At 49.9% G+C, this 27351-nt stretch overlaps 1 protein-coding gene across 2 annotated transcripts in view; it reads right to left on the reverse strand.

Moving 5' to 3' along the window:
• The window catches only part of AUTS2 (autism susceptibility candidate 2), a 1198651-nt gene continuing 1176297 nt past the window's right edge, over positions 4998-27351 (reverse strand). The window contains exons 11-20 of one of the 2 annotated variants that reach the window (XM_018040073.1): positions 27061-27156; positions 24417-24488; positions 22471-22500; positions 20536-20607; positions 16931-17072; positions 13421-13498; positions 12303-12386; positions 10628-10850; positions 10276-10374; positions 4998-8187 (exon numbers count right to left, since the gene is read on the reverse strand). In XM_018040073.1, the coding sequence (XP_017895562.1) occupies positions 6924-8187; positions 10276-10374; positions 10628-10850; positions 12303-12386; positions 13421-13498; positions 16931-17072; positions 20536-20607; positions 22471-22500; positions 24417-24488; positions 27061-27156 (2160 nt within the window). In that variant the 3' untranslated portion in view covers positions 4998-6923. The remainder of the gene's footprint in view (positions 8188-10275; positions 10375-10627; positions 10851-12302; positions 12387-13420; positions 13499-16930; positions 17073-20535; positions 20608-22470; positions 22501-24416; positions 24489-27060; positions 27157-27351) is intronic. The other variant, XM_018040074.1, reaches the window with a different exon arrangement.

Raw genomic sequence — 27351 nt, forward strand, 5'->3', positions numbered from 1 at the left:
CAGCTCAGGGCACGTGGCCCCGTCCGGAACTGAGGCTCAGTGGGGTCACGACTTCTGGTTTATGAACGTAAAATTACTGTATTCTAAGGTCGTTCTGGATCAAATAGGACATTGTGTGGGCTGCTTTGGACCACACAAGCCGCTAATTCAAAAAACAAAACCACAGATACACAGACTTGGATTAATCATAATCCTTGCCTCGTAGCGTATTCTGATCATTGAGCCACGCACAGTACTTTTGTTTCTTCCCTCCTTCCTTTGCCGGCTCGCAGTTTGCAGCCTCTGGAATATGCATGGTGTTAATTACCAGTGAGAGTTAAGTAGGTAAACAGTGTCCTTGCAGTTGTTGTCTGTGGGACAAACTAACTCAGTCAGCCTCTTCTCGGTGGTAACACAGGGTTACGATGCAGGCTCTGGAGAGGGACTGCCTGGGTGTGTATCTAAGTTATGTGCTTAAACACAGGCAAGTCCCCTCATCTCTACAGGTTTTGTTGTTCTCACTGTCCAATCGGGGTTACAGCTTGTAAGGCTGTTGAAAACATTAAGGGAGACAGTCCACGCAGAAAGCATAACAACAGGTAGACCAAGCACTCTGTTAACACTGGCTCTTGTTTTTACTGCTAAGGAGAGGTGGCCCTCTCTGCCATTTCATACCGATAGCGGTGTGTGAGTCTGTGATGAGAACTGGCGAGAGAAGCAGGAGAGGCTAGGAAGCAGGAAATGCCTGTCTGTCTCCTACAAGGTTACCATCTCTTTGTGATCCCGCAGGATCGTGGATCAGGCTGAGAAGCCAAGAACAGCTTCTCCCCCAGGTTCATTTTCTGTCGCCTCAGTGATTCTTTTTGCAGCCTTAGGCCAGAACTTCACCTTGAGCTTTTCACACAGTCTGAGCCAGTGGTTCTCAAGCTTGGTTGCCCATGACAATCACCTGGAGGGTTGGTGAAGACCCAGATCCTTGGGCCCCACTCTGTTACGGATTCAGGAGGTTAGAGGTGGAGGGCTGAGAATCTGTATTTCTAACAAATTCCCTGATGGCCCAGACTTTGAGAACCACTAGACTAAGCAGTGAACTATGAAGGGGGATGGGGGTGGGGGTGGGTGAGGAGACAAGGGACGGTTAGGGGAGGCTTCCTGGAGGGGATGGCCTTCGGAGTAAGCCTTGTTTGCTAGATGAAGGAGAGACCACAGAGGGAACAGAGACACAGAGGTGTGAATGGCCAAGGTGTGCTGGGAAAGGCTGGGGAGATGATGGCGACAGGTATCCAGGTGCTAGAGGGGCAGGACTTTGAAGGATGGGTGAGAACCCAGGCTCCCTCTGGCGTCCTCTGTAAATAAGGGATGGGGTGGAGCCTGGGAGCACAGCTGGCAGCAGTGTGGAGTGGGGTTTAGGGAGAGTCAGGTAAGAGGGTAGCAGTCCTGGGAGCAGAAGGCAGCCTTGGCCCTCCGCCCACGTGACCTCCCCTTCCTTCAGAGCCTGGAGTATTTCTTGCGTGATGCTACTTTCAAAGTAGGGGGTGAGACCCACGATTCCAAGGGCGTGAGATGAATTAGTGGGTGTGACCAGGATTGAAAAGAAGGAATAAAGAGAGGACAGAGTGAAAACAGAGCTGACCGCGCACAACAGGAGTATTTTCATCAAACCCGTGGCGGGTGTGTGCGCGTGGTCAGCATCACGATGTATGTGTGTTACAGTCCAAAAGGCTTGTGAGTCAAAGCTCCATGCAGTCTTCCGGTTCAGGGAGCCAGCCGCCGTGTGGCCTCACCCCACTGTGTGCGCTCGGTCACTCAGTCATATCTGACTCTCTGTGACCCCCGTGGAGCCTGCCAGGTTCCTCTGTCCACTGGATTTTCTAGGCAAGAGTTCCACGAGCGGGGTTGCCATTTCCTGTTCCAGGGGATCTTCTCTACCCAGGCACAGGCCTTGTCTGGGGCACATGTTCAGACTCCACCTTGAGAAGCCGACTGTCCTGCAGTAGAGAAGACAGGGCCCTGAGGACCCCAGGACAGGAAGGGCTGAGAGGAGGGTGCGGGAGGGGAGCTCAGAGAGCAAGCTCAGCCCTAGGAGGGTCTGGGGCGGGGGCAGGCATCAGCATGAAACGGGCTCTGGGGGAGGCTTCACGGAGGTGGCTTTGCGACTGACCACAGTCAGTGGTGCAGCTGACAGCAGGGCCTTGAGGAGGAGACCCTGAAGATAAAGGCAGATAAAAAGTTGCCAAGAAGCAAGGGGAACCGAACAGGGTGTGAGAAGGTAAACAGGTTTTCAAAAGTAGCCTGCCAGACTCTGGGTCCATCCACACCTCGACAAATGACCCGGGGTGGCTCCTTCTCATGGCTGAGTGATGTGCCGTCGTACATGCATGCTGCCTCTTTACCTGTTCCTCTATAGATGGACAGTTAGGTTGCTTCCATGTCCTGGCTGTTGACTAGTGCTGCAATGAACATGGAGGTGCGTGTGTCTTTTTGAACTTCGGCTTCCTCAGGGTATATGCCCAGTAGTGGGATTGCTGTGCTATACAGGAGTTCTATTTTTAGTTTAAGGAACCTCCATATAATGTTCTCTGTAGTGGCTGAATCAATTTACATTCCCACCAACAGTGCAAGAGGGTTCCCTTTTCTCCACACCCTCTCCAGCATTTATTATTTGTAGATATTTTTGAGAGAATTAAAAAGAAAAGAGTAACCAGAGGCCCAAGAGAGAGACAGAGTCCAAACAGTTCGAAGAAGCTGCAAGCCAACTCATTGAAGTGACCCCTAAGGAAACAGGCCCAGGGCTGGCTGAGGGCAGGGGCCCTGAAGGCTTGTGGCCCAGGGCTCTTCCTGGCCACAATGCATCTCCAAACACCTGCTCAGAGGTCGAACCCCATGTCATCTGCGGCAGGGGATCGGCAGACGTTGTGGGTAGGGCAGTAGGTGGGAGCCTGAATGTGCCAACATCCCAGATGCTCCAGCCAGACCCTGCCCGCCCCGACCAGGCGAGAAACACTCAGGCCTGAGTCAGAAACCCTGGGATTGCATGTCTGCAGATCTTTAACAAAGAAGCCTCATGACACTGGAGCTGAGGTGGTAAAAAGCAAAAGTGACTTGATCTCTCTGTTCTCTATACCAGCTCCACCGGCCCCAGAACCTGTGTACCAAAACCTGCCTGCTTTTAGGTCTTGATTTATTCAGATGGTCTCATTTTACAGAAACAGTTCCAGAGAAGCTGTGATTTTAACGTCACTGAGAACAGAAGCCAGGAGGGTGGCTTAAACCAGGCTGCGGGTTTAAGGTCCTCATTGGAGGTTCCGTCTGGTGTGAGAACTAGCTTTGTACTTTTCAGCAATTTCATCACACAGAATTGTCTTTGATATTATTTTCTATCTGATAAATACCTATGTCCTCTTGAAAGGAAACTCTCCATGTCTAAAAAATTGCTCAAAAAGTCATACATATATTTTTTTAGAGAAGACAAAGTTTTAAAAATAGTATGTGAAAAAGCCCACATCACTTTGGTCATCTTTTCTTTAGCTGATTTAATGGCACTTAGGCCAGGTTTGTGCCTCAGGACAGGTAAACACACACCTTGGTTATCCACCTCGGTATAGCTAAGGACAGCGTCTTTTTACGCTGTTTGTATATGACATCGACAGTCACGTCGCATTTCCTCTCCTCCACCTTGATTGAGGCGGAGAGAGGATCAACAGCCAGCGCTGTTGTGAATGTCCATCTGGAAATGGTAATTATTGCATCATCATATTCCAGCTTTCACTTGTCATGTTCCATTAGCAGGTAACAAGATCACTGTGGGTCTCAGACTGCGGAGATAATTAGAGCATCTATAGGTTAGCAGGAAATCAAGTTGTGCTGGTCCCCATCAGTGCCGGGGAGCAGAACGCAATTAGAGGGAAAATCTGCAAGGTCTTGAGAGGAGTAAAGCCCTGGGGATTCAGTACCGTGGCTGACGTGACAGTAACTTCTGGTCTCGCATTGCAAGTGGTGGTCTGGAAAGAGTGCTCGGGAGAGCGGGAGCAGGGTGGTCTGCCAGCAAGGCCATGGATGGGGAGTGTTTGGAAGGTCCTGAGAATTGCCTGATTTAGAAAAACAGTGGTTATCATGCTTTCCAATCTACTAGTATTTCTTCAAGTTATTTTCTCCAGCCTGGGAGCTGGGTATTTAGCATAAGAGCAGGGTAAAGGGGGCAACCTTCATTCAAGCCCATCATCAGCTTTCCAAGCCTGGGAGTCTGGTGCCCCCAGCCAGCAGCCTTCCAGAGCCCCTTGTGCCAACACCACCCACCTCTGCCCGTGAAGTTGCAGGTGTCCTCAGCATAGACTGTCAGCCCCCCATTTCTGTTCGTTTCCATTTCTAATTCTCCAACAGCAGCCACCCACATCCTGCTAAAGCCGGACTGCCTTTGTTTCCTCCAGTTAAGTCACAAACACTCATCATTCATCATGTGGACACCAGGAAATTTAACAGATTTTACATCCTGAAAAGACAAAGCAGGTTTCAGAGGATAAGGGAGAGATCTGCAAGCTCATGAGGGTTACGCCAGGTAATTCAACATGACACAGGAAAAGGCAGGGACATACCTGGAAGGTCTGAAGTCACACACAACACTGAGCCCACAGACTGCAGTGTGAGGAGACAGGCTCACGCCGGCTGTAGGCAGAGGCCCTCGATCAGATGTCATCAACGCAGCCAGCACACGCTGAGTTTTGAAGGAGGTGCAAGACACAAAGGGCGCTGGCTAACTCGGCCTGCATATACACCCCCTATGCAATCCAAAATTACCTTCCCAGGACTCAGCTTAGAACATGCAATTACTCCTGGTTGTATGGAGGGCAGACGTTTCCAGAAACTAACCAGCAGAGGCTACATGGGTCAGAGAGGGCGGCCAGCCTTCCGTCCTCACTCAAGGCTTCAAGGAGCTTCTCTTCCAGAGTCTGGCCTGTCTCGCAGGCACGGCTTCGTCCCTATGGTAAGGTGGCCACCCCACACAAACAGGCAGCTGGAAGCTTGGTTCACATTTTTTAATAACATGGCACAGTTTACATAACACAAGAAGGCTCCGCCGATGAGAACATGCTGAAGACTCAAGTCGCTTCACGTTTCTTTTCACATAGGATCTAGAAAGGACTTTATTACATACAGGAGGAACAGCAAAAAGGTCTGTATAGAACAATCTCTTTACAATACTGAAAGCTACCACTACGGTTCCAGTGTACATATTCCTTGGATTTTTTTTTCCTTTTTAGTTGTCTTAAAAAAAAAAAACACTGCACAACATTTGGAATTCACAAAATCTGAAGCTCACAACTAAACCTTCAGTTGACTACTAAAATAGATCTCTCTGCTTATTAGAAACAATGGTCTGTAGTTAACTTTTTTTTGCAAAAACAGGATAACAACGTCAGATAGCACTTTAATATACTAGAAGACCAAATGGAACTAATTTTATTTCATACATATATTTTACAGTCCAGTAGACAAGATATATTGTATCTCTGCTAGTAAAGTCATATTCTCTCCAAATTAGGTAGACAAGAGGCTGACTGTATGATAAAAGTATCATGAAGAGACAGTAAGATTGATGCAAAACTCAAAAACACACGCACACACAAGGCCATCTCTCTGCCTGCTACCTTTTGCCCTCTGCAACGCTCCCTGGCCCCACAGAGCTGACCTGCTTCGGCTCCTCCTGGACTTGGTTACCGCTGGGAACACAGTGAGTCATGCTAGGGAACGTGCTCCTGATCATCAGTTATTGAATACAGTGAAAACATATCCATCATCTGAGAAAACGTGAAGCTTTCTTTCAGGATCTGTTTGGGTGTAACTGAATCTCATTACAGAATGAGGAGGGGTGTACAGATAGGAAACAGGACGCACTGAAAAACGCATGGTTCCCACATGAGGGGGTGTGTGAAATCACGTGACAGATGGTGATGAGGTGCTGGCGGCCTGTTTGTGTCCCCTGATTTTGGCATCTGACCACTCCCATCCTCCCTGGCCCTGGTTGGTTGGTTCATGGCCTTGGTTTACCTCTCCAGGGCTGCACTCTCCCCACCCCACCCCTACACACACCCAAAGGCCCACGAGGAGCAACTTCAGATGCAAAGTTTCAGCCTGGGGGTCCAATTTGCAAAATCAGGTGTTATTCTCTGAAAAAACAAGCAAGGAAAACAGTCATATCACGTTAAGTGCTTGTTCAGGGAAAATATGACCTTAAGTATGTTGTAAATGGACTTGAAAAGGCTCCTTTGAGTTAGGTGGGCTTTTGTGAAAAGCCCTAACATTCATTGCATAGTTGAAGGGTTTAGCTGTCTAGAACAATACATGGGGAACACAGCCAAAGCTGGCTGTGCTCGCTGATATTAAGTCTGCAAATAGCACATTTTAAGAAGTATTAATGTATTATGTTACTTAATCTTTATCTATTTACATCTGTACAAAGTAAAGCTTTCATCTTACCCTTTTGCATATATGAACCATTAGCTCATGAAGCAACAAGCGCCCTCCCCCTTTTTCTTTACATAACTATGTACACGGCCTTCCCTTCTCACCCCAAAGATCTCTGCACAATGGACGGTGTGGACTCTTGTCTGCTTCCCCCCACCCCCCAATTATCACCGCGTCGGTGTGTGTGGTCATCTTCACTGTTTTGGTTCAAATCAAAAAAAGTTTTATACGACAAACCAAAAGAGTGGGGAGACATGAGAACGTATGAATCGGCTAAAAGATCTGGAAAATTTCAACAGAGAATATACAAAAAACATTTCAAAATCTGCACCGAGTCTATACACAATTTCTTTTTATACACAGGGAGGCGCTGGGGGCTCCCCACCCGCACTGGAGACGCCAGCGCGCGCGGAGGGCAGGCCCAAGTCCGGCGCTGCACGGCCCGCGGGCCCCTGTGTCCCGCCGGGCGTCCTGTCCGCTCCTTACCGGGCTTCGATGTCCTTCAGCGTGTGGGAGGGAGGCCGCTCCCTGATCTCGGCGGACAGGGGCGTAGTCCTGCGGGGGGACACGGGGCGGCCCCCCAGCGTGGAGATGAGCGGGGGAGGTGCGCTCAGCGCTGCCGTCGGGGGCGTCTTGTTGAGCAGTCCGTTCTGGTGGCCCGCCGTGGGGCTGATGCGCGGGTAGTGCATGCTCGGCAGCCCCGGCGTGAGCAGCCCGGGGTGCGGCAGGTGGCCGTCCAGGGAGGCCGGATGCACGGGGTGCAGCCGCGGGTGCTCGTAGTCCTCGCGGAGCACGTGCAGGCGCTCGCGCTCGTCCAGGTGCGCCCCGCGCTCGTGCTCCCGCCGCGGGTCCACCGCCAGCGGGTGGTGGTGGTGGTGGTGGTGGTGGTGGTTGTAGTCGTGCGGCTCCCGGTCCCGGAAGGAGCGGTCGGCTTCGTACAGCCGGGGCGTCGAGAGCCGGTGCAGAGGGTCGTTCCTCAGCAGGAAGTCCCTGCCCAGCGGGTCTCTGCGGTGAATGTCCAGTTCCCGGTAGGGGTCCCTCAGGGGGTCCCGGATGGGGTCCCAGTGGAAGGAGGGGTACGGGAAGCGCTCCCCGCCCGGAATGGGGCTGAGGCCCATGAAGGGCGTCATCATGCGAGTCCTGTCCAGGCCGCTGATGCTGTTCATGGGGTGGATCCCAGGCATCCCCACGGCCACGGGCATGGAGGCTAGGGGCCCCGGGTGCACGCCGGCCGAGGAGCTGGGCGGCGGCGGCGGGGGCGGGGGCTCCGCGGACCGGTGGGTCGGCGGGGCCTCGGGGGGCAGGTCGTGGTCCTCCTTGCGCTCCTCCTTGACCTTGACCTCGGCGCTCTTCTTGGGGTTCTCGTAGGCCGGCTCGCCCTTGCGCGGCTCGGCGTCCCGGCTGGCAGCGCTGCCCGGCCGGGCGCTGTCGGTCGTGGGCGCCCGCGCGTAGGGTGACGGCACCCGGGCCAGCTGCTTGGCCTCCTCGCCCGCGGCGCGGCCCTCGTGGCCGTGGCCGTCCTTCTCGGCCAGGGGGCCCTCCTTCGCCTTGTGCTCGTCGGCGCCCAGGTCCTTGCGCGATTCCGAGTGCTCCCGCTCCCTGTCCTTGCACTTGTCTTTCTCGCGAGCCTCGGTGCTCAAATGCCCCCTGATCTGCTCGCCAGAGCTGCGGCCGTGTCCCAGGGTGCTCACCGGGAGGACGGGGGCTGGAGAGGGGTGGCTGGAGTGTCTCTTCTCGACGCTTTCCCTGCGGAGAAGATGGGACACGGGGAGGCAGGTGAGCTGGGCTGCCGGCCGGCTGATGAGATGGCTGAAGAGGCCGGGCGGGCTCAGCTCCCTCGCCCCCCGGGGGGCCGCCGTGCCCGAGGTGAGGCCCAGCCGGCCACCCTGACCTGACTGGCCTAGACCCCAGAGGAGGCTGGAGGGGTGAAGCCCGAGGAATGAGGGGTGGGAGAGTGTGAGGGGGCATAAACTGTGTATGTAAGAGGCACCGACCTGAATCAAGACCGGGAGGAAGACCTTTCAGAAACCTGAACAGCCCAATGAGGTCAGTGATGCGGCCACCCGCGGCCTGTCTAGATTCTCAGGATGAAGAATCAAGTTCCAACACTGCAGTTCTGAGCCGCAGGAGAGCACGACCTGAGGATCATGGGAAAATCTCTCTCCTGACAGCAAGAGGAAGGGCTGGTTTCACAGTAAAGGCGGCAAGTATGGGGCAACTAAGATGAAGCCCCCGAGGGGCTTGAAAAGAAATCAGTTTCAGGACACTGGGGTTGCACAAAGCACTTCTGCCTTAGGAAGAAGAAGCCAGGCTCTGACACGAGAAGAAGCAGGTCCAGAGACACGAAAGCCAAGGGGCTGGTGGGCAGCCAGTTCCGTCTGAACTGAAGTGTGGAAGAACTTGAGAGGCCTGTCTTGGGTGGGGGTTTAAGAATACACAGCACACAATGGGAAGCGACAGAGGAAAGAGAGGGAGAACGCAGGGAGCCGAGAGCAGGAGTCGGGGTTTCTAGGGATGGCCTCAGACAGAAAGGCGTGGGGGGAGCAGGAGGCCTGGGGGGCCCAGAGGGTGAGGGTGCCCTGCAGAGAGAATTAAGGCTGCCCCTATAAGGTTTTGCTTCTAGACAATGTGCAGAGGCTAAGAAGAGGAGCATCTTTAAGAGGTAAGATAAAGAAAAGTGTATTTGAATTTCCTAACTTTCATCCAAAAGGCCACTGTGAGTCTATCTAGAAAAATGGAGAAAGGTGAGCTGCCAAGTCCTACCCTTTCTTCACTGACAGGCCGTCTAGAGCAGGGGTTCCCCCGTAAGCCGGGAGTTGGCACCCCTCCGTCTGTGGCCTGTCAGGAACAGGGCGGCGGAGCGGGAGGTGAGTAGCAGGACTGAGAGCCTCTCTGCCTGCTTGCCCCCGGTCCACAGAGGGATGGTCTTCCCCAAAATCGGTCCTTTGTGCCACAATGGCTGGGGACTGCTGATCCAGAGAGCTCCTGGTCTAGGGGCGGCCCCTACAGGGCCTGCTGCTCTGGCAGCTCAGAGCTGTATGCCATGATGTCCTAAATGGCCCTCCCACTGGCTGAGAGATTTTTACCATGCTCTCCTGAGGAAAAATATAAGGAAGGAGTCACTTAGCATGATGGCCTATGGTGCAATAGCTACTTAACCTGCTGCATTTAGAACCTCCGAAGTTAAATTCTTTTCGATCGCTACAAAGCATGTAAATACACACACACACACACACACACGCACGCACGCACACAATATACAGTCAAGAAAAACAAAACCAAAACATTTGGATCGAACTGGAAACTTCAGTTCCCACAGGGAAGTATTATTAAGTATTTTGTGTCAGCTGTATCTCATGTAGTCCTTGCTAGTTCATTCAGATTGAAAATACCCTCAAGAAAGGGAGGCAGGCAGGAGGAAGGCCTTGTCAAGAATGCTTATGACATTCTTCAGAAAAAATACTCAGAAGATGTTTTTCCTCTTTAAGGCTACTTCTTTTTGAGGCATGGACTACCACGTAAGGAGATAAAAACAGTTAGTAAAATAAATTATCCACTGGTGACATGAAACCCAAATTGCTTGGTGGGGATTCTTTGAATTTGGGTTAGCAAAATCTTAGCGGTCATCTGTGAGCCCAGGATTTGAATTTGAACAAAATTTGAGAAAAATATGATGTGACGATGCAAAACATGGCTTTCTAACAGAAAACAAAAAGAAAGGGGGGAGAGAGAGAGCGAAAAACCTATGGATGAGTCAATGGACTGCACGAACTTGAAAGCAAATATGGTGTTGATTCATGCCGTGTGTGTCTGGTCCAGGCTCCAACTCACTACCTTTTCGAGAGCGGTTTCTGTTTGGAGACACTAGGGCTCGCGGGGGGGCTGGGTGTGGACTCTGCTGCTGAGCCGGGACTCGCTCGCTTTGTACTGGACCTAGAATTGCAATGCTGGCCTGTGGTCAGGAGGCCCTGTGGGGCCGGAGGGACAAGGGTCGCTGGGCTCAGGGCGTGGCGGTGGTTGGGGGGAGGAGGGTTGGGGGCGCCGTCCCGGCTGCATGAGGGGCCGAGGCTACAGCTGAAGCTCGAGGCTGGGCCGGGGGGGTCAGGGGTCGGGGGACGGTGGGGGGCCGGTACTTAGCACAGAGGGGGCTCCCCCATTGGGACTCGAGAGCGGGTTCTTTGCGTACCTTTCTTTGTCATCTTTACTAACGGAGGAGTCTCGTTTATCTACATCTCTATCTCTGTCATGAGCTGCAGTGGGCGCGCTACGCTCCAGCTCGCCTGGCTTCAGCCAGGGCGGAGGGGTCGGGAACGACGGAGGCGTTCGGTGCAGCCGGTTCCAGGGCTCGTGAGGGCTGCTAAAGCTCTGCACACTGGGGCCATCCTTGTGGCCGAACACTGAGTTGGGTGCTGAAATGGCGAAGTGGAGAACAAAAAAGGTTTCAGAGAAATTGTCTGTCCGCCGCGATGAGGGTACTTACCAAAAGCTCTAACAGCATTCAGAGTTAAAAGGAATACATATTATTGGGAGCTGGAAAAGGAAAGGAGACCAACAGATTCATTAGAGGAACGCGTCCTACACTGGACAGGTTAAGTAAGCTCACAGCTTTTCTTGCTTTTTTTTCTAACCAAAGGCAAAGGGGCAGACAGGGGTGGAGGGGGGGAGATTAGAAAGGAAAGGGTCTCAGCCTGGCAGGCGCACGCAGAGGTCCCGAGCATGCAGGAGGGCGGATGTGGATGGTGGAACTTGGGTTAACAGCTCTGCTCAGAGTACGATCTGCGGTTCTTTTCTGCCCACCATGGCCCTGTTACTGTAACACGACTGCTGCCCTGTCCACAGCCTCAATGACCAAAACCAGCATCAGCAGAGGCCAGACAGGGTCCTGATCTAAACAGACACGGAGGGTCTCCAGGCTCCGAGGACCTGGGACGGAGCTGCAATCTCAAGTCTCCTGCAGAGGCGGGCAGGACATGTGGGCAGGACAAGCTGATACTGAGTGGCTAATGGGCGTTTAGAACCGGAGGAGTTGCAACTCCCTTCCTACTTTAGACAGACTCCTTTTCTCTGTAAAGTCTTTACTGAATTTGTTACAATACTGTTTCTGCTCCATGTTTTGATGTTTGCCCCCCCAGGTATTGACTCCACAGCCCTGCCCCGCATTGGAAGGTGAAGTCTTAGCCGCTGGATTACCTGGGAAGTCCCTTGACTTCTCAGTGGTGGAAAGTCACAGTCTTCCTGGATGTTGCCCTCTCTGGGCTGTCCTGAGCCTGGTATGGCTTCCTATGCTTCAGTGTGTGTTCTCACTTCCACTGAAGCGAGATGAAATTTAAAGACTGTCTTCACGTCTAATGGGGGCGGCGGTGGTGGTTTAGTCGCTATGCTGTGTCTGACTCTTTGCCACCCCGTGGACTATATCCCACCAGGTCTCTGTCCATGGGATTCTCCAGGCAAGAATACTGGAGTGGATTGCTATTCCCTTCTCCAGGGGATCTTTCCCACTCAGGGATCAAACCCGGGTCTCCTGCAGTGCAGGCAGATTCTTTACCACTGAGCCACCAGGGAAGCCCACGTCTAATAAATGCTGTGGCTAAAATCTGGTGGCTAGAGATGAAATAGGATGAAATTATGAACTTTAGCGCACTCTGTGGTGTTCAACCTTTCCTGACCTTCAAGAGCATATGTCAGCAGCATGCTAGAGGTTGGTTTAGACCTAACTCCACTGACTGGGCTTGCTTTGGCAATGATATAACCTAAATTTATTTCCCAAGAGCATGGTTCCTTTCATCTAGAAAGGTCTCAAGCCATCGACAGATCAGAGGAGACAGTTTAAAGGTGGATTGTAAAAAGTTAGAGGTACTCACTAACTGAAGGATTTCCAAGTCCCCCGAAGGCGTTGCCACCAACCGCTGCCAGGCCCGTGAATGTAGACGGCCGATTAAAAGGCTCTGCAGACGAGATTGGGAAGAAGGGCATGGCTGTAGGACTCCGCTGAGTGAGGCAGCGCAGATTCCTGGGAAGGCCGTGGGGGCCCGTTGCCACGTGTATACTCAGACTCGATCTGTCTCACTTCTCCCACCAGATTATCCAAAGGGTGTTTCATCCTTTTGGATGTGGGCATTGGGTTGGCAAAGTATCTGTGGGGGCTATTTCCTGGAACTGTGCCATGCTCTTTTTGGCCGCGCTGTGCTGCATACGTGTGGGATCGTCGTTGCCTGACCAGGAATCAAACCCACACCCTGCTGTAGTGGAAGCTCAGAGTCTTAACCACGGGACCCTCATCTCTCTTCTGCTGGGTGGGGAACATTACTCAAGCCACAGTGTGCTCACATGCCTCCCTGCCTGTCTCTCCTCCTCTCAGGAAATGCCCTGTAAGCTCTGACAGAACAGAAGTTAAGATAGCAGCTTAAAGTCTCCCAATGGAATGCTGAGGTCACACATATCCTGCAGCCTGTGGTTGGGCGTACCATTGCCCGCATGTGCTGGTACACGTGTGAAAATATCAAATAAATAAAGGCCACGAATAAAGCCCCTTTACTAGGAAGAGATATATGAATTGGGCTGTGAAATGATTAAAAAATAAGAGATACTATCCCTACATTACATCACGGTGTCTTTCTCTCCACCTCCAGGGGTGCCCTTATATGGGCAAGAGTTCACTGTCTTCTCCCATCAGTGGGGACAGGCTGCTGTACACGTGGATTCACTGAGGTCCCAGGGCTTTCATCCTCTGCACCCCGAGTAACTCCACACAGAACCACAACTGCACACAGATCTCCTATTTGAAGAGCCCCGTGTAAGAGGCGCTGAACTCCTAGAGATGGATGGCCTGGATTCAAACATCTCCGAGGTCACCTCCATCTCCTGATGGTAAGTGACCTGTCTAGGATTATGGCCCGCTAGCCAGACAATGGTCTGCAGCAGGAATGCAGGTTTTCTGAGATACACATGTCAATGCCCGTGAATGATGGACACAACTCACCGAGGTGGGCAGCAGGGTTAAGGAAGTTGCTGTGATGGGGGGGCGGCCCAAACGGGGTCCCAGTTGGGTGTGCAGCACCTGGAGAGTCAGACACAGCAGAGTTAGATTTCAGAGGAAGCCCACTTCTCTGGCGCTGGCAAAAGGTTCAATGGATTCTTATGGAAAAACCTGAATGAACTTTTTGGCCAACCCAATACAACGCCACTGGCTTCTGGTCCCCTAAGACCCCTGCAGGGAGTATGTAACGTAAGAACACAGCTGAAGTCCACTTGGGCGACACTCGGGGAAAGAGAAACATGCTTGTCAGGAGGCGGAAAGTAATTCAACGCCACTTCTCTTTCCTGGCTGGGCTGCCCACTACCGAACACAGGTATTCCTTTCACCGATGCCGATGCCCAGTACCGCAGACACGGAGAAACACCGCCAGTGGGGCAGGCGCTTCTACTGCCACGTACGTTTGGAGAAAGGCCTGGTGAAAAGTGGGAAGCAAGGTTCTTGACTGGTGGACTAGCAGCCACGTGCACCCGGTCTCTCCGGGGCACCATCTGGCCCCGGGCTCCCTTGTTGAGAGACACCTCTTGGGGGTGAGGCTTTCACTCTGAGAGACAACGTCTAATCTGGGCGCAGAAGCGGCCACCACAGAGCTGGACCCTGGGTTGCGTTGCTTGGGCTTCTGCACAATCCCCTTTCCTGAGATCATGTTAGCCGTCATGGACGTGCATGGAAGGAGATGCTAAAGCCGGACCCTACGAAACGCACTGAGAGTTGTGTCAGGCTGTGGGAGGCGGAGGCCTCCAGTCTCAATCTTCAGTGCCGGGAAAAGCTAGTTTCTTCACTTGCTCCTGGACACCGATCACCCTACAGCCTCCTGTTACTCTTTGGTTCGGCTGCCAGGGAACTCGGGTCTCCCTTAGTGCTCTCTTTCTTTGGTTTTCCCTTTCCTCTCCTTTATATCTGGCCTCGATCCTCTGTTGCTGTTGTTTACTCGCTAAGTCATGTTCAACTCTTTGAGACCCCATGCACTGTGGCCTGACCAGATTCCTCTGTCCGTGAAATTGTACAGGCAGGAATACTGGAGTGGGTTGTCATTTTCTCCTCCAGGGGATCTTCCTGACCCGGGGATCAAACCCACATCTCCTTCGTTGGCAGGTGGATTCTTTATCACTGAGCCACATAGGAAGCCTCAAATCCTTCTTTTGAAGGAAGAGAAAGACAGTGTGCACATGTGAATTAGGGAAGGATGAGATTTCCAAAAGCTGAGGGCATCCACCTGGCATGTGTGTCGATGTGCAGCTAAGGAGGCAAATTCTCTGGGCGGCAGGCCTGACTCTAAACAGGAGGTAGGCCAAGGTCATCTGAAGAAGCCCCCTTAGTTTATTTCAGGCACAAGTGTCCAACAGTAGGAGAAGGCACTGGCAGCCCACTCCAGCACTCTTGCCTGGAAAACCCCATGGACGGAGGAGCCTGGTGGGCTGCAGGTCATGGGGTTACCAAGAGTCCGACACAACCGAGCAACTTCACTTTCACTTTCCTGCATTGGAGAAGGAAATGGCAACCCACTCCAGTGTTCTTGCCTGGAGAATCCCAGGGACGGTGGAGCCTGGTGGGCTGCCATCTATGGGGTCGCACAGTTGGACACAACTAAAGTGACTTAGCAGCAGCAGTGCCCAACAGTAAGATCAAAGTGGCTGAATTTAACAAGTATGTCTACTTTTATACTTACCAGTTGAAAGTTTCACCAAATACTCATTTTGGGAAAATTTCAATATTGCTTATGCTAGAGAAGATTACCCTTCAGAATGGAAGCATAAACAGGGTGGGAATGGATTTACTAGTAACTGTTTCAAGAATCCCTTGCTTTTGACTAAGTTCCTATAAGCCAAGTATAAATTCCTTCAGGAACATAGATTAAGTGGAGGAGGGTTGATGCTTTAACACCCTATTAATTTCTGTTTTGCGTTTTTCTTCCCCAGCCTGGAAGGGTCCTGTGGGCCCGGGGTGTGGAGGGAAGCACACAGCCGCGGCATCTCGGTGGCAGAAGGCGCCGGAGGGGTCCTCTGTTCAGCCCTCAATGGTGACGCATTCTCCACTCAGAAAGTGCAAGTATGACGCCCACCTCCACAGAGTGAATACAGCCCAGCGTGTTCATTAGCCCTTGACAGTGTTGCCAGCTAAATAACAATTTGCCCGCACACTGTCTGTGTAGTACAAGCTAATTAATGCTTCGAAGAAAATCAGAGCTTTGCTCAGCCCAGGGTCCCCAGGGGTGCCCCAGAGTTCCAGAATTATCAAAGCAAAAGAAGCCAATTCGTCTACTGGGCTCAAACGGAAGCCAGGAAGAAACCTCTCTGTTTCTGTCCAAAAAGTCTTCTTCACGTAGTCCTGTCGCAGGGCCTAGATGCCATGGTAACCAGCCTTTGAACCTATCCCTCAACAGAAATGACAGAAACCTAAGACCTTAGCAAATTCCATCTGCCCTCAAGGGTGGGGTCCCCTTGCTTTGGGGACAAGGCCCATTAGAATGATGGTCTCTTGCAGTGTGTGGGTATTTCTTTCTTCCTGAACAGAAGAGCCTTGGGCCCACCAAAAACGAGTCTTAGATAAAAAGCCTAGGAAGGCGGCAGGGAGGATGGATGTGAAACTTCCTCGCTAAGGACTAGAAACAGGGAGCCGCTTGAATATGCATGTCCAGAGAAAGAAATTCTATCCTGCGTAGTGGGTAGGAGGTGATGGGGCCAACCATTAGGATGCGCTCACCATTAGCACTTATGAGCATGACCCAGGGGAGCCCTGGGCCAGGCACCGTGCGCTGAAGGTAGTTTTAGGAAAGACTTTGATAGCAGTAGGGTGGCTCTCTTCTACCTATTACTCCTGACGGCCGCTGCCTTCGTCTGCATGTTCCTGGAGCAGGACTGGGCAGGAACCTACTCTGGCACACCTAAGAGGCAGCTGGGAGTGTGTACTCTCAGAGGCTAATAAATGATCTCCCGGGGGGTTTACATGCTGTCCCCTAAATCTCCTGCATCAGTTCTGTAGCAGAGAAAACCAGCCACCAACCAATTCACCCTCTCTGTCACAGACCACACCAGTGGCAGCGACCTTCAATGAATGTTTATCCTCAGATCCTCCAGGGCATAACCGAGCATCAAGGTGCAAAACCCCTGACTACTCTGCGGGCAGGGCCAGCGGCATTGTTTTCTTCCGATTTACCCTTGCAAGCTCTCTTGATCTTTCTCAATAGCATCTGACACACTTGTGAGTTACAGTGGTTTAATGCCGAAGCAACATGAGTCCCTGAAGGGAGAGAGGGTCTCTTCCCTTCTTTCATGGAAGTGGGAGCATCCATGGAGGACAGTCCATCTCTGGAGATGTGCTGTGATGCTGCCTTGCAAAGTGGCGTCAACTGCTGTTTCGAGGGAGTGACTGAACAGCGGCCCAGAGTTCAGTCATCACTCATCTAGCTAACTGAGAGCTACCATTCCCAGCTCACCCCTGCCCCTCTGAACTTACCGGCGGCGGAGAACAAAGTTGAAGGCCGCGCCAGGTCGTGGGGATGGTGGATGGCTCCAAAGAGGCTGGGACCCGGAGGACGGCTCAGGAACTCAGGCTTCAGGCCAAAGTCCAGCTTGTGTGGATCCGACTGCATCTGCTTCTACAGCACCAAGGGAGGGTGCAGGGAGGAAAGGAGGGAAGCCCAAGAGAAACAGTGGGGAAGAAAGATAATGAGGAGACTGAGTGTCAGCTCTGAACAGTGCATTCAGCTGGGGCCCTGGTCAGGCTCAAGTCTACACCTGCTGAGGGAACACAGCAAGCCACAGACCATGTAGCCCTCAAAGGCCAGAAAAGCAGGCCTGCCTCAGAGGGCCTGTGGCTCGCAGCAGAAATGCCGAGGGGAAAAGCTCCCGCTCTGTCTTTGAGGGTACACGGTCTGAGGCTTAGAACCACATCCTAGCTCCTTGAACCACCACCATCCCGAAGTGGTTTCTGATTTGCTGCAAGTTTTTAAATGATAGTATTCTAAAGCTCATTTTATTGGCAATTCTGCATGAATAATCTGCTGTGTAAATTAATTGTTTAATGACTCTTAGCTGTGCTCTAACAGATCACAGTACATTAGTAGCTGAAAGTTATGAAGAAATATTTGCATGCCTACAAGCTAATTTCAAATGATCATTGTTACATTATTTTTAAAGAAACAAACAGAAACAAAGTAGGGATATTAATGTGACTAATAGGGGCTTTGGGTACAGTAACCCCAATCATCTGAGGAAGAGATCAGGCCTGACAGTGAACCTTCCAGAACCTCTCTTGCTGTGAAGTCCTTGCCATCAACTGCAGTCACTCAATTTCCTCCTATCAGTGTATCCACCCCCGAGGTCACCTTTCTTGGAGGCTGCAGAAACTGGCTCACAGTCTTCTTCCTGCTTCCTTCCCTGGTCTCACTCTGGATGCTGGCAGCCTCTCCTAGAGCATGGGTCCAGGCCGCCCCCACCTTCGTGATTCTCAATAGCCTTCTCCGTGTTGGCCTCACACCTCCCCTGATGAGCACTGACCCCTGACCCAGGTCTGAGGCTCCCAGTCTCCCCCTGCCTCACTGCCACCTCTGAGCTCTCCAGCCTCCCAGGCCTTCCCCACTTTCTGACCCCTTCCCATCTCAGACTCATCGGATACTATCCTTTGGCCCCACTCCACCCCAAACTCCATAGGCTCTGCCACGAGTAAATCCCTGTCCTAGCACACAAAAACTTCAACACAGAGACATCTGATCTGGCTTGTGTGAGGATCAGAGATGAGAGGGTTTGCCATTCCCTGGCAGCTGAACCTTACCCTCCTGCAATCCGACTCATCCGTCTTACCCACCCAGACCCCTCGAGCCAGCAGCAACACCCCAGGAGGCAGACAGCACATTCTCCATTTTTCCTGTACACACTACTGAACTCTGAGCAACAAGACTCCAGGACCGAGTGCAGCCCTGAGGCTGCAGCAGCAAGAACCTGCGGGTGCTGGGCTTTCCCTAGAAGTGGCTGGTGAGGGCTAGAACAACAAGTAAAATGAACATCACAGAGAAAAGGGCACCAGGCCATTTCTGCACAAATCGACAAGGAATCTCTCATCAAAGTCCCACTGTCAAGCAATAGCCATTCTCTCCTCCCCAACACTGCTAATCCACTATGAATCTATAAAGATCTTTCGGCTGCCTCCTTTAATTTGGTTGCCAAATTATTCAGTGGTAATACTGCATGGTACACAGCACAGTTCCATTAACCACAACTTAGGCCCATGAAGCAAAATGGAGCTTGGGGATTACAGAGAATGTGCTGGGAAGGGAAGATGAACAGTGATCTCCTGTGCAAGAGGTCTTCCTAATTGAACTGGGATAATGAATGTTGGAGTCGCTGGGGACGTTCTTGGGGAAAGGAAGATGCTGAAGTGGCGCCTATAACATCCTTCATCGCTTTTAACCAAAGGAGTTACAAGGAGGGTGTGTTTTACCCACTGTTCCGCTAACCATATCATCTAGAACAAAAGTGAATTGAACTAAGCATCAAAATCTAGTTAGCTCTTCCAAATACACATATTTTTTTAAACAAAGCTAAACCACAGGGTTCTAATTAAACTCGCCTAACACTAACGTTAAGGAGAACAAAACTCACCGATGGGATATTCTGAGAAAGAGCAGGTATTTGGCACCAAAGCAAGATATCTTTCGGAGAGGGCAATGGCACCCCACTCCAGTACTCTGCCTGGAAAATCCATGGATGGAGGACCCTGGTAGGCTGCAGTCCATGGGGTCGCTAAGAGTCAGACATGACTGAGTGACTTCACGTTCACTTTTCTCTTTCATGCACTGGAGAAGGAAATGGCAACCCACTCCAGTGTTTTTGCCTGGAGAATCCCAGGGACGGCGGAGCCTGGTGGGTTGCCATCTATGGGGTTGCAGAGAGTCGGATACAACTGAAGCGACTTAGCAGCAGCAACATAACTTTGCAACCTCATTCACTGAGGGTGATGTTTTCATTTCTAACTATGTTGGGTTTTTAAAAATTATCTAACCACTAAAAAAAAATCCCTTAAGATGACTAGCTCTCCTGACTTCTTTTTATATTCTGATGATGGCCCCCCACATGCTGTTGGGACTAAAATCTTATTCATGAAAAAACAGCTTCCAATGGAAGGTTATTGGAATTACTTAACTGGTACAGTTACACAGACTGTAAACACCCAGACTGTAAAATCTGGATCTATCCGTTACTTTGGTGCCTAAGTTGACCAGTGATGTCCTCTCTGGTCACCTGCAGAAGATCTGTATCTCTTTCTTGTATCATCATAAAACCCTGGTAAAGCATGGAACGCATTCATCTGTCTGATGAAAACAAAGAAAACCCTCCTGAGTTCAGGTAGGGTAACCAGCCAGTCAGTGGTTCCCACGAGCACCGACCGTTGTCGGACTTCTGCCATTGGTCATCAAGAGGATGAAGGAGAGATTGGATAGGTCACTGCCAACCAAAGACCACTTCTAGAAGAGGAATTTTTCATACTATGAGTTGCTAATGGACGTACCATGTATGCCTAAATCAGTAACATCATATAGGACATAAATTATCATTTTTCAAAGCCATAAAATGAAAAGAATAACAATAAGGTCCTATTGTATAACACAGGGAACTATATTCACTATCCTATATTCACCATGATGGAAAAAATTTTTTTTATAAATGTTGGGGGCAGGGGTGGTGGTGGGAAGAATATACCAACTTATATAGAAAACTTTTTCATGTACACCTCCTCCTAGATCCTAAGTATTTCCCATACTAATAATACCTGGTCACTCTAATTAGATTCCCCAAACCTTTATTTCAGGATTCAATCTATATTTAAGCTCTTCAGATCAGTAAAATGACAAAGTCACTAAAAGGAGAATCAGGGTATTGTCAGTGTGCTTCTGCGCTGCTGCCGCTTTCCCCCGTTAATAGGGAGATTTCTGAATAGGTTTTCGAAGGGACTTGATCCTGCCTGCCTGTGGGTCTTCAGACTCTGTTTCAATGCTTCCTCGATCGGGAGATCACACACCCACAGCCCACCTCCCCCTCCAAGACTAGGAAGGCAAGACTGACCTTGACTTTCTGTTGGTGGTGGTAGATCTGCCAGGCAATGTGAACGTGCATCGCGCACCACTTCCCTGGTTTCTGGAACAAAAAAGAGCAACGTGGTCAGAAAGAAGACTTTCAGGGGGGAAAAAAAAAACAACCCTTCCATTTCCCCAGAGCTGTCAGCAGATTTTGGCTGCAGAAGCTTTCTTTTCCATGAAACAAGAGGGCTTTGTCCCCTCCAAGGGCCTTCTCTCAGCTGCAGCCCAGGACCTGGGCCGGAGGAAGCCCCTCCCTGGGCAGGCGGCACCTCTCCTTCCACAAGAGCCCGAGCTGGCGGCAACTCCTCAGAAAACCAGCCCCGAGCAGGACCTCCCCGGTTACCAAGGATGACGTGGCAAAACCCGAACCCCACTTTGTGCCTCCTCTGTCTCTCTTTTTTCTGGCGCCAGCTGGCAGGCCTGGTGGAGCGAAGCCCTGCTGAACAAATGTGGCCAGGCTATATAATGCAGATTGGCTGTTCAGAAGAGCTAATTAGTGAATATCTGTGAACCAGTTTGAAAACGAGAGGGGACAAAACCTGTGTCACCTCCCCCAACACTGTTTAAAAAAAAACAACACCAAAGCAGAACAAAGGAAGCCAACACATTTTCATTGAAGCCCAGTTCCCACAAGAGCTTCACTAAAAGTCAACTGCCCATTCATGTTGGGCGGCACTGTTCATTTCCAAGCAGACAAAAGAAAGAGATGAGAACTCATGCCTTTCCTCCTCTGTAGGCCGCTGCAGAGAGTGCGTGCCTGCCCCGCTCTCTGGGAGGACGTCAACTCGTCTCTCAAACTAGTTCCTGTCTTGCTTTCTAAGCTAGGGAGCAGCTGCGAGCCTGTCTTGCAGACTCACCTGAGGGGGCAGGACCACCTTGTCCGGCTTCACTTGTATTCCCGCTACACACTCTACCCACTGGCATCATTGACTCAGTGGACATGAGTGTGAGCAAACTCTGGGAGGTAGTGAGGGACAGGGAGGCGCGGCCTGCTGCGATCCATGACTGAGCAATTGAACAAGAACAACAGCCCCCTGTGAGCTCCCAACGCGTGCTCAGTAACCACGGGATGGATGAGAAGAAATACTGCCCCATTCCCACACGGGCAAAGAACAGATGCTTCTGGTTTCTATATTAAAGCGCTGTTTCTGAAAATTAAGTCACTTTCACTTGCTGAAATATATACTTAAATCCAAGTTTGAGCTCGGCTCTCATATAATGACGTTATGGGTCGTTTGAAATCGCCTAAGTGATGACACCATCCTTTCTCCCCCTTTGGAGAATCTGAATTATCTGAATAGATGCACTAGAAAAGGGTTAAGTAAAGAAATCCACTATCCACCCCTCTTCATCTGCCATCCATCATCCCTTCCCGACCTCCCACATACACCAGGGAAGTCAGCATTCACCCAGAGGTTATCTGCTGGCCAGGCTCCAGACCTCTCAGAACCAACCAGTGCTCCTAGTGGCCCTTTTCTGCACCAGAGAAAAAAGGCAAATGGCTGTGACAAGTCAACATCACTTGGTGCAGAAAGAGGCAGCCACCAGCCAAAATAAAGAGACCTGGGTATGTGTTTTCTAGGTGCTAGAGAAACAGGAGAACTCAGAGGAATCCTAATTTTAGCCTAGCTCCAGCCTTTCCCTTATGTCTCTGTGGGTCAAACCTTTTGCATAACTAACAAGAGAATCTGAGTTGAATTTTATCAGTTGGCTTTACCTCGATGGCCCGGCTTCCTGCAACACGCAAAGCGAAAACCATGAAGGCCATTTTTAGTCACACTCTCTGAAAAACCCAACCACTGTCTTTTCAACCTTTTCCTCTGGCGTTTCCATGGTGTGTTTCCTTGTAATGGATTTGTATTTTTAACCCTCGGGGAGTCAAACAGGGGTTGCAAAACAGTTCTAGAAGAAGCTTTCTTACCCTTAACATAGGTCTGAAAGGATCTGTCAACTGTGAAGAGAAAATGACAACTTGGTTACATGCCTGTCACTCAAACAATTGCTCTAATTAACAAATTTGTAGTGCTTCATTAGGAGGGGAAATTAAAATGTTAGAATTTTACTTTTAAATGAAGCCCTTTTAGAGAATAATTAACCCATTTTCACACTATCAAAAATGCCAAGCGTCCCCTCCCCCACCTCACAAGCCTTGGTGCATCTACGCTGATGAGCCCCTGGACAAGTTTAATCAATAGCGATTTGCCCTCCGGCAAAACGATTTGCTCACATTACACTTCTGAGGAGTTACACTGTCTTGAGCAGCCCCTCCCCACCTCAGCTAACCATCGAAGGGAGACGGCCTTCAGACTATAGATGGCTGGATACTAAGAATAACTGGGGAGAAGTGTCCTTTCCAGACTATACAGTAGAAATAGGCTATTTTTAATAATTATCATTGGAGGTATTAGACATTTTAGAGAAGTTCACTATATAGATGACCGTGTTTGCAAAGCAGAAAGAGAGAACAAATGTTTGGATACCAAAGGGGGAAGGGGGGGGCAGTGGGAGGAATTGGGAGACTGGGATCAACACATACACACTAATGATACTATGTATAATATAGATCCCTTGGAGAAGGGAATGGCTACCCACTCCAGTAGTTTTGCCTGGAGAATTCCATGGACAGAGGAGCCTGGCAGCCAACAGTTAACTGGGTCGCCAAGAGTCAGAGATAACTAACACCTTCAGTGAAATAAAATAATATCTAACATTTAAATAAAAGCAAATAACACTTTCAAGAAAATAAAATAGATGACTAATGAGAACACACTGTAGCACAAGGAACTCTGCTTAATAGACTGGCGACTTGAATGGGAAGGAAATCCAAAAGTGGGGGATGTATATATATTACACATGTGAAGCTGATTCATCTTGCTGTGCAGTAGAAGGTAACAGAGCATTGTAAAGGAACCTTACACATTTTATGCTCCAATAAAGAGTAATAAAATGAAGTTCATTACACAAAAGTTCATACAAAGACACAGTTGAGTCATTACGTATCTACCTAACTCTGGTCATCAGTTTCAGATAATCTTTGCCCTTACCTGGGGACAAAGACAATATTGTGAGAATTAATTCTTTTTTCCCCACATTTACTATGACGATGGATAACAATCAATGGGACAAGATTATATCTGCTGTGTAACTTCAGATTCTTTTTGAGTTGGTCTGTGTTATGAATAAATAACACAACTGAAGTGTAATGGATATTTTATTTAGCTCCAGAGCACAAAAGGTTCCCTCCCACGTTAGAAGTAGAGTGGCCGGAAACACTGTGTGTATGGTGAGCTCCAGAAAGACAAGCGCTTAGTGCTTTCTCCATTCAAAATGTTTTATGGCTTGTGTGAGAGATTTTAGGAGATGGAAACAGGGAAGGCTGGTTGGGGGAAAACTATGCCAGCTCAGTGTCAGTGACCGTCCCAGCCTGGGCTTAGACCACAAGCCACCCTTTCTCCCCCTTGGAAAGTCACTCCCTGGCATCACATGGCCGCAGGAGACATTCCATTAGGAGTAACTAGTGTTAAGTGTTCAGTGTTAGTCGCTCAGTTGTGTTCAACTCTTTGTGACCCTATGGACTGTATGCAGCTGGCCAGGCTCCTCTGTCCGTGGAATTCTCCAGGCGAGAATACTGCAGTGGGTAACGTTCCCTTCTCCAGGGTATCTTTCCGACCTAGGGATCGAACCTGGGCCACCTACACTGCAGGCAGATTCTTTACCATTTGAGTCACCAGGGAAGCCCCTCAACTAGCACCTTCTTCCACAAAACAGAAGGAAGAGCAAAGGCAACAGGCACTCCGCTGGGCTGCCTGTCCTGGGGACACAAGCTGCTGTTTGTTACCCTGGGACCCAGCCCGACCTCGCACTTACCCTCGGGTCCTTTTGGAGAAGAGTGTGGGGGACCGTCCCAGGTCGGGTGGCAACATCGATCGGGTTGGACGTCTACAAAGTAATGAGACCACAGCTTAGGAAGCATATGACACGGAACATGAAACCAAGGTCTTCCTTTCTTTCTAAATGACCGCGTTCAAGTGTCCTTTTTGGTTGTTCCATTCTGGAATACAAGTGGACGGATCCATTTTCCTCTGAGACCCCAGATGCTCTTCATGAGGCCCTTCCCCACTCCCTGTTCCCCAGGGGAGCTGACCAAAGCCTGTCCTGTCCCAGTGATGGCATTTCCGGGCAGAGACAGGGGAGACGGAGACGGGAGCCCGGCCCTGAAATCCATCTTCTGTGTCCTTCACAAGCCTGTCACTGTGGGTTTTTTGCTTTATCACCACACAGTCCAAGAAATGCTTAAGTGAACATCAGTCTAACCTGCGGGACCAGGTGCTTCTCATCAGAATAACTGAGTGTGCTTCACAGACATTAGGCTACCTCTACATTTTAACTGGCAGATGATAACAAGGAATTACATTCAGTAATTACTCATTAGCGGTGGTGGGATTGGGACAAGGGAACCTAATTTGGGGACCACACAGACCTACTGTTATGTGATTTCTAAAGTGATTCTGCATCATCTTTCCCATTCCCAACACCATTCTTAAATGGTGTTAATGATAACAACCTTATCTATAGGCTTTTGTCCTTTGGATGAACAATAACAAAAAGCCTATATCGCAGGCACAAGGCACTACTTTCTAGTGGGTAAAGGATTTAGAATATTTTTCACCAGGTATTTTATTCAAGAAATCACAACTTCTATGAATCCCTTCACACCAGGAAGTTAACTCGTGTGGAAATAAAGAGCCCTCAGTTTAGGCACCAAGCTCGCCTGCAAGAAGGGGGAAAAAAAGAATGGGAGAAAGAAAAGCAGTCAGCTGCTGTAGGGCTAACAATTAAGCTAGAGTTGTTAACAGCCTGATTTGCATACATATGAAGAACTCTGCTAATGAACTGCAATCTACATATTCAATCAGTAAGATGGCCTGGAAAGGCCTATTTCAACACCAGGAGAGAGACTTTCTTGCCCAGATGTAGTTTTCTGTGTGATTGGATAATTGTGAGTGAGGGAAATCAAGAAATTTATGAAGTGACCTACCAGTCTGGCTGGGGATGCACGAGAGAGCTCTTGTAACCTGGAGGGGACTGACCAGGCTCTGAAAGGGTACTAAAGAGCCTGATGGGGGAAAGGAGTTTAAAATCACCATCGTTTTGTCCCAGGATGGGAGGTGTTGTGTATGGCCATCCTCAAGCCCCACCGAGGTCTGATCTGGCACAGGAGCTGCAATGCCATGCAGGTCCCTGGGATTTTGAAGGTGCAGCCATTCTCACCCCTAATGCTTTCTAATTTCTTTCTTTTCTAATTTTAGGGCAGCATGCCTTTGTTAGTGTAATCTGCGCTCATCCTGGGAGACACTGGCCCCAAATTTTGTGTTTTATCTTTGAAATGAGATGGAAGGAAAAGCGAAATCACACAGCAAAATTTCCTGCTTTACAGTCTGAGAATGGCTACTAACTAAGAAATACATTTCTGAAAATCAAGCAGGAGCTGTGATAGATGTACAGTCACAAAAAGGAAGAGTATTCTGAGAACTAACGCCTTAGTTTTGGCCCTCGGTGATCACTCTAGACTGAGTGCAGGAGAGTATCACTGGCTAGGTAGAAAAGAATTCTGTTGTTATAACGGGTGAAAGAAACAGTCTGAGTTGCTCAGTCATGTCCAACTCTTTGGGACGCTATGGACTATAGCCCGCCAGGCTCCTCTGTCCATGGGATTCTCCAGGCAAGAATACTGGAGTGGGTTGCCATGCCCTCCTCCAGGGGATCTTCCCGAGCCAGAGATGGATCCCAGTTCTCCCACACTGCAGGCAGATTCTTTACCATCTGAGCCACCAAGGGAAGCCCCTCTAAAGGGCGAAAGGTTAATTTATCTCATGCTAGGATGGTAGTCTTGTCCTTGGGGAGTTGACCCTGGCAGTGGGGTCAGAAACTTCAGAGAAGGCAGAAAGGGAGGAAAAAATAAGAAGGCACTACCCTCCACCTGGAAGTGGACTCTCTCTGCAGACAGAGGGGACTGAGGAACGAAATGAAGGAGAATGAACACAGTGAAAAGGATACGATTTTAGTTTGGAATCTTTTCCTTCCCTTCTATTCCAATCAACAAGGCTCAGCTTTGCATCTTTGCTAATCATGGACATCCTCACGGATAGACAACTTGATGCACATACATCTGACATTTCATATAATTCCTGGTCAGAAGCTTATGTCCACAGTTTTGGTGAAAAAACAAAAAATACATTATATATATCTAGTGTTTCTTTTTTTTTAACAGAGTACAAGAAATCCTAGCTCAATTGAGATGACATGGGTAGTACAGATTAAAAATTAAATTCTGACTGAGGTTTACAACTAGATGGACTAGAAGAAACTATCCACACTCTAATCCCAGTGGTCCATTTGGATGGAAAAATGAGTCACTGGCAGGTAAGAGGATGGGACACTACCCACCCGCCTTAGCCCGAGGCTCCACTTACAAGTTCCAAGGTGGTGTTTTCGCTGTGAGGTTTCTTACCTTCGGCTGAAAAGCTCCTTGCAGTGACCCAAAAGGGCCGGTGGGCGGAATCATAGGGGGGATGCCCGATACAGCAGGAGGATAAGAATGGAAGAGCTATGGCCAAAGATGGAGGGGGGGAGAGAAAAGATTTTAGTAGGAGGCAAATGATACATTCACATTCCCTTCCCACAGAAAGACGTCCACATTAGCCAGCCAAGTCATCTCAGTTTGATGCCATTAGTCATAAGAAGCCACAATGAAATGATCACACAGATGTGCCATGAATACTTAACTTAAAAAGTTAAAAGT

Source organism: Capra hircus, chromosome 25 (assembly GCF_001704415.2).
Source record: "Capra hircus breed San Clemente chromosome 25, ASM170441v1, whole genome shotgun sequence".
Taxonomy (NCBI): Eukaryota; Metazoa; Chordata; class Mammalia; order Artiodactyla; family Bovidae; genus Capra; species Capra hircus.